The following is a 9,011-nucleotide window of genomic DNA, read 5'->3' on the forward strand; positions in this document are numbered from 1 at the left end:
CTCTATTATCCAAACCGATACACCCGGACCTCTAGACCAATGACGGAAACAAACACCTGTCTATGATCTCCACGAGAACAGAAATGTTAAAAACTGACCCCCAAGCAGTTGTCCTTCTCCGTAAGGCAAATTAAAAGTGACGAGGCTCTACGCTTGTTTTCATTTATTAAGAAACATTTAAATGCCAAAGAAACAAACATTGCATTGAAGGGCTGAAGGACAAACACCTCTAAACTTCAGCTCCTTCACAGGTCGTTGGTAAAAAAATGATGAGGATGAAGGAGAGAGGATTTAAACTGCAGGTTCACTCAGTGATACTCTTCTCTACTAGGGCTGCAGAATTCCGGAAACCTTCAATAAATCACCGAGTTTTACAGAAATCCTGGTTTGGAAGTTTTCCGGGAATAAGCAGAGAATCCGGAAGCATCCAACCAGGTTTTCATTTAAAGGTTCTTGGTATTCTGCAGCCTTACTCTCCCATCAGACATCTCCCTACCACTGAGTACAGTTCCCGACATCTCAGCCCAGTCAAAACTGTTCGGCTCTGGCCCCCAATGGTGGAACAAACTCCCTCACGACGCCAGGACAGCGGGTCAATCACCTTCCGGAGACACCTGGGAATACCAGTAGGGTAAGTAATCCTTCTGGGTACCCCCCTTCTCAGGTCGTCCCCCCCAACAAGATTTAGATGCAAGTGGCTGTTCCACTGGTTGTCATAAGGTGTATGCACCAATTTGTAAGTCGCCTCTGGATAAGAGCGTCCTGCTAAATGACTTAAATGTAAATGTAAATCTATCAGAGGGTATCAGAGGGTCAGTAGGTCGTCCCTGGTGGGTATCAGAGGGTCAGTAGGTCGTCCCTGGTGGGTATCAGAGGGTCAGTAGGTCGTCCCTGGTGGGTATCAGAGGGTCAGTTGGTGGGTCCCTGGTGGGTATCAGAGGGTCAGTAGGTCGTCCCTGGTGGGTATCAGAGGGTCAGTAGGGTCCCTGGTGGGTATCAGAGGGTCAGTAGGTCGTCCCTGGTGGGTATCAGAGGGTCAGCAGGTCGTCCCTGGTGGGTATCAGAGGGTCAGTAGGTCGTCCCTGGTGGGTATCAGAGGGTCAGTAGGTCGTCCCTGGTGGGTATCAGAGGGTCAGTAGGTCGTCCCTGGTGGGTATCAGAGGGTCAGTAGGTCGTCCCTGGTGGGTATCAGAGGGTCAGTAGGTCGTCCCTGGTGGGTATCAGAGGGTCGTCCCTGGTGGGTATCAGAGGGTCAGTAGGTCGTCCCTGGTGGGTATCAGAGGGTCAGTAGGTCGTCCCTGGTGGGTATCAGAGGGTCAGTAGGTCGTCCCTGGTGGGTATCAGAGGGTCAGTAGGTCGTCCCTGGTGGGTATCAGAGGGTCAGTAGGTCGTCCCTGGTGGGTATCAGAGGGTCAGTAGGTCGTCCCTGGTGGGTATCAGAGGGTCAGTAGGTCGTCCCTGGTGGGTATCAGAGGGTCAGTAGGTCGTCCCTGGTGGGTATCAGAGGGTCAGTAGGTCGTCCCTGGTGGGTATCAGAGGGTCAGTTGGTCGTCCCTGGTGGGTATCAGAGGGTCAGTAGGTCGTCCCTGGTGGGTATCAGAGGGTCAGTAGGTCGTCCCTGGTGGGTATCAGAGGGTCAGTAGGTCGTCCCTGGTGGGTATCAGAGGGTCAGTAGGTCGTCCCTGGTGGGTATCAGAGGGTCAGTAGGTCGTCCCTGGTGGGTATCAGAGGGTCAGTAGGTCGTCCCTGGTGGGTATCAGAGGGTCAGTTGGTCGTCCCTGGTGGGTATCAGAGGGTCAGTAGGTCGTCCCTGGTGGGTATCAGAGGGTCAGCAGGTCGTCCCTGGTGGGTATCAGAGGGTCAGTAGGTCGTCCCTGGTGGGTATCAGAGGGTCAGTAGGTCGTCCCTGGTGGGTATCAGAGGGTCAGTAGGTCGTCCCTGGTGGGTATCAGAGGGTCAGTAGGTCGTCCCTGGTGGGTATCAGAGGGGTCAGTCCCTGGTGGGTATCAGGTAGGTCGTCCCTGGTGGGTATCAGAGGGTCAGTAGGTAGGGTCCTGGTGGGTCCCTGGTGGGTATCAGAGGGTCAGTAGGTCGTCCCTGGTGGGTATCAGAGGGTCAGTAGGTCGTCCCTGGTGGGTATCAGAGGGTCAGTAGGTCGTCCCTGGTGGGTATCAGAGGGTCAGTAGGTCGTCCCTGGTGGGTATCAGAGGGTCAGTAGGTCGTCCCTGGTGGGTATCAGAGGGTCAGTAGGTCGTCCCTGGTGGGTATCAGAGGGTCAGTAGGTCGTCCCTGGTGGGTATCAGAGGGTCAGTAGGTCGTCCCTGGTGGGTATCAGAGGGTCAGTAGGTCGTCCCTGGTGGGTATCAGAGGGTCAGTGGTCGTCCCTGGTGGGTATCAGAGGGTCCCTGGTGGGTATCAGAGGGTCAGTAGGTCGTCCCTGGTGGGTATCAGAGGGTCAGTAGGTCGTCGTCCCTGGTGGGTATCAGAGGGTCAGTAGGTCGTCCCTGGTGGGTATCAGAGGGTCAGTATCAGGTAGGTCCCTGGTGGGTATCAGAGGGTCAGCAGGTCGTCCCTGGTGGGTATCTGGTGGGTATCAGAGGGTCAGTAGGTCGTCCCTGGTGGGTATCAGAGGGTCAGTAGGTCGTCCCTGGTGGGTATCAGAGGGTCAGTAGGTCGTCCCTGGTGGGTATCAGAGGGTCAGTAGGTCGTCCCTGGTGGGTATCAGTCGTCCCTGGTGGGTATCAGAGGGTCAGCAGGTCGTCCCTGGTGGGTATCAGAGGGTCAGCTGGTCAGTAGGTCCCTGGTGGGTATCAGAGGGTCAGTAGGTCGTCCCTGGTGGGTATCAGAGGGTCAGTAGGTGGTCCCTGGTGGGTATCAGAGGGTCAGCAGGTCGTCCCTGGTGGGTATCAGAGGGTCAGCAGGTCGTCCCTGGTGGGTATCAGAGGGTCAGCAGGTGGTGGGTATCTCAGTAGGGTGGGTATCAGAGGGTCAGCAGGTCGTCCCTGGTGGGTATCAGAGGGTCAGCAGGTCGTCCCTGGTGGGTATCAGAGGGTCAGTAGGTCGTCCCTGGTGGGTATCAGAGGGTCAGTAGGTCGTCCCTGGTGGGTATCAGAGGGTCAGTAGGTCGTCCCTGGTGGGTATCAGAGGGTCAGCAGGTCGTCCCTGGTGGGTATCAGAGGGTCAGCAGGTCGTCCCTGGTGGGTATCAGAGGGTCAGCAGGTCGTCCCTGGTGGGTATCAGAGGGTCAGCAGGTCGTCCCTGGTGGGTATCAGAGGGTCAGCAGGTCGTCCCTGGTGGGTATCAGAGGGTCAGTAGGTCGTCCCTGGTGGGTATCAGAGGGTCAGTAGGTCGTCCCTGGTGGGTATCAGAGGGTCAGTAGGTCGTCCCTGGTGGGTATCAGAGGGTCAGTAGGGTCCCTGGTGGGTATCAGAGGGTCAGCAGGTCCCTGGTGGGTATCAGAGGGTCAGCAGGTCCCTGGTGGGTATCAGAGGGTCAGTAGGTCGTCCCTGGTGGGTATCAGAGGGTCAGTAGGTCGTCCCTGGTGGGTATCAGAGGGTCAGTCGTCCCTGGTGGGTATCAGAGGGTCAGTAGGTCGCCCCTGGTGGGTATCAGAGGGTCAGTCGTCCTGGTGGGTCGTCCCTGGTGGGTATCAGAGGGTCAGTAGGTCGTCCCTGGTGGGTATCAGAGGGTCAGTCAGAGGTCAGCAGGTCGTCCCTGGTGGGTATCAGAGGGTCAGTAGGTCGTCCCTGGTGGGTATCAGAGGGTCAGTAGGTCGTCCCTGGTGGGTATCAGAGGGTCAGTAGGTCGTCCCTGGTGGGTATCAGAGGGTCAGGTCGTCCCTGGTGGGTATCAGAGGGTCAGTAGGTCCCTGGTGGGTATCAGAGGGTCAGTAGGTCCCTGGTGGGTATCAGGTCGTCCCTGGTGGGTATCAGAGGGTCAGTAGGTCGTCCCTGGTGGGTATCAGAGGGTCAGTAGGTAGGTCGTCCCTGGTGGGTATCAGAGGGTCAGAGGTCGTCCCTGGTGGGTATCAGAGGGTCAGTCCCTGGTGGGTCAGAGGGTCAGGTCGTCCCTGGTGGGTATCAGAGGGTCAGTAGGTCGTCCCTGGTGGGTATCAGAGGGTCAGTAGGTCGTCCCTGGTGGGTATCAGAGGGTCAGTAGGTCGTCCCTGGTGGGTATCAGAGGGTCAGTAGGTCGTCCCTGGTGGGTATCAGAGGGTCAGTAGGTCGTCCCTGGTGGGTATCAGAGGGTCAGTAGGTCGTCCCTGGTGGGTATCAGAGGGTCAGTAGGTCGTCCCTGGTGGGTATCAGAGGGTCAGTAGGTCGTCCCTGGTGGGTATCAGAGGGTCAGTAGGTCGTCCCTGGTGGGTATCAGAGGGTCAGTAGTCCCTGGTGGGTATCAGAGGGTCAGTGGTGTCCCTGGTGGGTATCAGAGGGTCAGTAGGTCGTCCCTGGTGGGTATCAGAGGGTCAGTAGGTCGTCCCTGGTGGGTATCAGAGGGTCAGTAGGTCGTCCCTGGTGGGTATCAGAGGGTCAGTAGGTCGTCCCTGGTGGGTATCAGAGGGTCAGTAGGTCTGGTGGGTCCTGGTGGGTATCAGAGGGTCAGTAGGTCGTCCCTGGTGGGTATCAGAGGGTCAGTAGGTCGTCCCTGGTGGGTATCAGAGGGTCAGTAGGTCGTCCCTGGTGGGTATCAGAGGGTCAGCAGGTCGTCCCTGGTGGGTATCAGAGGGTCAGCAGGTCGTCCCTGGTGGGTATCAGAGGGTCAGTAGGTCGTCCCAGTCAACCAATCAGGGCCTCCAGATATAGAGGCCTGTTATCAAAGCAGGGAGATCACGGATGATGGTCACCTCCCTTCTGACTTCATTTCAGACATTTTCAAAGGCACAATTTCTGCAAAGAGTTTGTTTTGTGTGTGTGTGTGTGTGTGTGTGTGTGTGTGTGTGTGTGTGTGTGTACGAGATGTAGTACCCACTAGTAGAGACACTGAGGAGACAGACAGAATTAGGAGAAATGACCTTTACCAACTTGTCACGGTGACCATTTGTGGTTGCTATCTAGTGCCTGAGGCCACCGACCAATCAAACACTTTTATTGAGATTTGCCAGCTTTCTTCCAGTCCAGTCTGGACCGTCTCTCTGTAGAGAGGCGTCCTTTAGTTAGTTAGTACTGGGCTGTCTGTCCGCCTGTCTCATCACAGCTTGTCGTCTCTGTCCAGCAGCGCCTGCAGTTCGTGCTGGATGTCCTCGGGGAGCTCCAGGGCAGGCAGGTCGTCCAGAGAGATGTCCTGGGTGGGCATCTCCAGAGGGGGCAGGTTAGGTATGGAGATGTCCTTGTTCCTCCTCTCCTCTGACTGGGGAAGAACCCACAGCTCTGATTTCTCCAGTAAGTCTGTGTCCGCTGCATCCCTCTTCAGTCGGATGTTCTCCCCTCGCAGGCGCTCGTTGTCCTGGGTCAGTTTCTCGTTCTCTCCCAGCAGAATGTCTATGTGGCGCCGCAGGCTGGCGATGGTGGTCTGCTGCTCCTCCAGACGGGTCTTATCATCCTTGTGGGCCTTGCTGCCGGGGCAGGGTGTGGGGGGAGGGGGGGAGCCCTTGTTCTTCAGGAGGTACAGCCAGGTGTCGTACTCCCTCTCTGGGTGGCGGGGGGACTCGTTGGTCACGAGGCCGGGGGGCTGGCTCAGGAGGACCATGGGATTGCTCTCCTGTCTGGTCCTCTTCCACTTCTCCTCAATAAGACGCTGCTGCTTCACGTGGCTGTCTCTCTGGAGCGCCATGGACAAACCAGCCTGGAGGAGACAGACAGGCCTCAGGCACAACTCAACACCACCTCACGACAACACCTCACTACAACGACTCACTACAACACCTCACTACGACTCACTACAACACCTCACTACGACTCACGACAACACCTCACTACGACTCACGACAACACCTCACTACGACTCACTACAACACCTCACTACGACTCACTACAACACCTCACTAGGACTGTAACATGGTATGCTTTATTCAAATAACCAAAGACAGAACTAAATATTGACCAACAGCAGCCCAGGAGGACATGACTGAGGTCCAAGAATGTGACATTCCCTCCATCCCTCCCACGACAACACCCAGTCTCACCTGTTCACACTCTGTTAACTTCATGGCTTCCCTCAGCAGCTCTGCAACACACACACACATATTACATACTAGGCTGATATTAAACATCTGTATCTTGAGCATAATATAGTATGACTGCATTCTAACAGCACAGTCTTTCTGTGCAGAATGACATTCAGTTCACCCAGCTAGCTTCTACTGTCAGCTTCTTTATTTGTGTTGCAAACAGAGCAGACAACACTTCTCATAATGTTCTCACTATCTCTATGTAGTCTTTAGTCTGTCAGACGCCGGCCCCCGTACATAGTCTGTCAGTACATAGTCTGTCAGACGCAGGCCCCGTACATAGTCTGTCAGACGTCTGTCAGACGCCCCGTACATAGTCTGTCAGACGCCGGCCCCCGTACATAGTCTGTCAGACGCAGGCCCCCGTACATAGTCTGTCAGCCATTGGGGTTGTTAGCTGATATAACTTTTGAATCACAAAAGATTCTCCAAGGGCATGTTTATTATGCCCTGATGTCCCTGGAGACTGAACTGGCACACAGAGAGAGGACACTCAACCCTCCACAACTCTCCTCAACCCTCCACAACCCTCCACAACTCTCCTAAACCCTCCACAACTCTCCTCAACAACTCTCCTAAACCCTCCACAACTCTCCTAAACCCTCCACAACTCTCCTAAACCCTCCACTAAACACTCCTAAACCCTCCACTAAACCCTCCTAAACCCTCCACAACTCTCCTAAACCCTCCACAACCCTCCACAACTCTCCACTAAACACTCCTGCTACAGTACACAGAGCAGGAAATAGTTCTTATTCTCCTGGTGACGACTGAGCAAATGGGTTTAATCCCAGATCACAATCTGTTAAAGGTCTGACATAAGGGAAGTTGAGGAAGTGGGTTGTGTGCCAGTTGTTTCAGTCTGACAGTAATTAATAGTCCATCTCTAAGATGTATCATTATTCACAGAATGGTGAAAGAAAACAAGTTCAGTAGACTGATGACACACCTGCAGCTTTCCCATGGCAGGAAATAGCTTCTTCATATTTACCAGCTGCCAACAAGCGGTCTGCCTTCCTGGACTGCTGATGGGCCTGAGAGGAGATGTGGAGGGAGATTAAGGATTTATGCTTTTGAGAGAGATCTCATATTAGCCTTATTTAAAGGATTGATTATTATATTCTTAGCTATGAGTCTAACTAGCTAATAAAACGCAGGGATAAAGGGAAAGGTATCTTTGGCTTTTCTCGTCTGGTTCCTCTTTCACAATATGTTTACTTCTTTAGTTAGCTAGTTGCCTACTGCTTGTCACACACACATATATATATATATATATATATATATATATATATATATATATATATATATATACATATATATATATATATATATATATATATACATATACATATATATATATATATATATATATATATATATATATATACATATACATATATATAGTTATCTATATATATATATATATATACATATATATATATATATATATATAGTATGACATATATATATAAAGTTATCTAGCTAGATACATGAGTTGACCTACTCCAGAATAAAGCTTTAGCTCAGTGAGCTAGTTACCGTTCCCTAGCTAGTTGACTAGCTGCAATCTTAGCTAGCTAAATAGGACTACTGTTAGCCAGTTAGCTAAGTTAATATTACAGCCAAAATCACAACATATCTGGCAAGCTAACAAACCTTGGCACTTTGCATTGGACATGAGAACAATCTAGGAGGCTACAGAGTAAAGTGTTATAAACACCGATCCTGGCTTTGTTTCCAGGATCACAACAAGGGGCTGAGGATGTAGTTAGCTCGCTAGCCTGTTAGCCTACTAGATATTACAACATCAACAGAAACTTACGAGGTTAAGAGGACTGTCCACTACCTCCATATTATTCAACAGTAAAAACTACATGAAACGTCTTGAAGTCCCTCGCAGTCGGTCATCGGTGCTACTGTTTTATTCCCGAGACCAAATATTCGGGTTAATAAACCGGGCTGCTAAAATTAGAAAACGTTTAAAAATACAGGACAAATAGCTAGTTAGCCAGCTAAACAAGGTCATGCCTAGATGGGATACAGCTTTTGTCAAATTGTCGATAAAAGTATATTATTGACATGTTTTGAATATCAGCTAAACCTACCTCTTTTCCTAGCCTTAACCTAATAATCCTAATCTGATGCGTTAATTATCCTAAACTGCGTAATAAATTATTCTAAATCTGCTACAAAAAGTACATGTTGACAATAGCTGTATCCATCCTAGACTCAACCGCTAAACAAGGACAAATAACGCGATGACGTTGCAATATTCTTGACGTAATTTCCTCATTTCCGTTTCTGACGGCGACAACACAGATAGAACAATGAGACAGATATTTCACCGGATGTATAAATATGAAGAATCCGGTTGGACTTTCCACCCACTACCAAATATGGTGATGATAGGAAGCCTTGTGGCCGGCAGTGCGAGAAGATGTAGTGAGATGGATTTTGGCCGAAATTCTGAAAATGTTCTCATCAATCAAATCAAATTAATTTATAAAGCTCTTCTTACATCAGCTGATGTTACAAAGTGCTGTAAAGAAACCCAGCCTAAAACCCCAAACTGCAAGCAATGCAGGTGTAGAAGCACGGTGGCTAGGAAAAACGCCCTAGAAAGGCCAAAACCTAGGAAGAAACCTAGAGAGGAACGAGGCTATGTGGGGTGGCCAGTCCTCTTCTGGCTGTGCTGGGTGGAGATTATAACTGAACATGGCCAAGATGTTCAAATGTTCATAAATGACCAGCAGGGTCAAATAGTAATAATCACAGTAGTTGTTGAGGGTGCAACAAGTCGGCACCTCAGGAGTAAATGTCAGTTGGCTTTTCATAGCCGATCATT

General features: G+C 51.3%; 1 protein-coding gene and 2 long non-coding RNA genes across 9 annotated transcripts; 2 read left to right on the forward strand and 1 right to left on the reverse strand.

Moving 5' to 3' along the window:
* Nucleotides 1-790: 790 nt before the first annotated feature.
* On the forward strand, nucleotides 791-4,818 carry LOC127925619 (uncharacterized). Of its 6 annotated transcripts, XR_008121615.1 has the most exons (10): nucleotides 801-916; nucleotides 1,012-1,043; nucleotides 1,076-1,251; nucleotides 1,452-1,547; nucleotides 1,644-1,803; nucleotides 2,091-2,314; nucleotides 2,609-2,704; nucleotides 2,890-2,953; nucleotides 3,124-3,283; nucleotides 4,670-4,818. It is a non-coding gene; the product is annotated as an uncharacterized LOC127925619 (long non-coding RNA). The 6 variants fall into 6 exon arrangements; XR_008121611.1 differs by lacking the exons at nucleotides 1,012-1,043; nucleotides 1,076-1,251; nucleotides 2,890-2,953 and adding an exon at nucleotides 2,996-3,027 and having other exon boundaries at nucleotides 791-916; nucleotides 1,420-1,547; XR_008121610.1 differs by lacking the exons at nucleotides 1,012-1,043; nucleotides 1,076-1,251 and having other exon boundaries at nucleotides 791-916; nucleotides 1,420-1,547; nucleotides 2,091-2,282.
* LOC127925620 (uncharacterized) lies at nucleotides 3,565-4,573 on the forward strand. The gene is made up of 3 exons (XR_008121616.1): nucleotides 3,565-3,615; nucleotides 3,700-3,739; nucleotides 4,441-4,573. It is a non-coding gene; the product is annotated as an uncharacterized LOC127925620 (long non-coding RNA).
* Nucleotides 4,819-4,919: 101 nt separating the features above from the next.
* Nucleotides 4,920-8,403, reverse strand: LOC118381777 (nuclear receptor-binding factor 2). Of its 2 annotated transcripts, XM_052510643.1 has the most exons (5): nucleotides 8,272-8,403; nucleotides 7,989-8,128; nucleotides 7,116-7,200; nucleotides 6,122-6,162; nucleotides 4,920-5,781 (listed from the first exon to the last, which is right to left on the reverse strand). In XM_052510643.1, the coding sequence occupies exons 2-5, from the start codon at nucleotides 8,016-8,018 to the stop codon at nucleotides 5,188-5,190; spliced, it is 750 nt and encodes a 249-aa protein (XP_052366603.1). In that variant the 5' UTR covers nucleotides 8,019-8,128; nucleotides 8,272-8,403; the 3' UTR covers nucleotides 4,920-5,187. The 2 variants fall into 2 exon arrangements, with proteins under 2 accessions (XP_052366603.1, XP_052366602.1); XM_052510642.1 differs by having other exon boundaries at nucleotides 7,989-8,395.
* Nucleotides 8,404-9,011: the final 608 nt, after the last annotated feature.

The sequence above is a fragment of the Oncorhynchus keta genome, unplaced genomic scaffold (genome assembly GCF_023373465.1).
Source record: "Oncorhynchus keta strain PuntledgeMale-10-30-2019 unplaced genomic scaffold, Oket_V2 Un_contig_5926_pilon_pilon, whole genome shotgun sequence".
Lineage (NCBI taxonomy): Eukaryota > Metazoa > Chordata > Actinopteri > Salmoniformes > Salmonidae > Oncorhynchus > Oncorhynchus keta.

What these genes read in the sequence shown, in the direction of transcription:
- LOC118381777 (XM_052510643.1), bottom strand. Translation starts at nt 8,018, where the DNA reads ATGGAGGTAGTGGACAGTCCTCTTAACCTC. An exon ending in TGGACAGTCCTCTTAACCTC is followed by an intron (nt 7,201 to 7,988) that starts GTAAGTTTCTGT and finishes ATCTCCTCTCAG; the next exon opens with GCCCATCAGCAGTCCAGGAA. An exon ending in AGTTAACAGAGTGTGAACAG is followed by an intron (nt 5,782 to 6,121) that starts GTGAGACTGGGT and finishes TGTCTCCTCCAG; the next exon opens with GCTGGTTTGTCCATGGCGCT.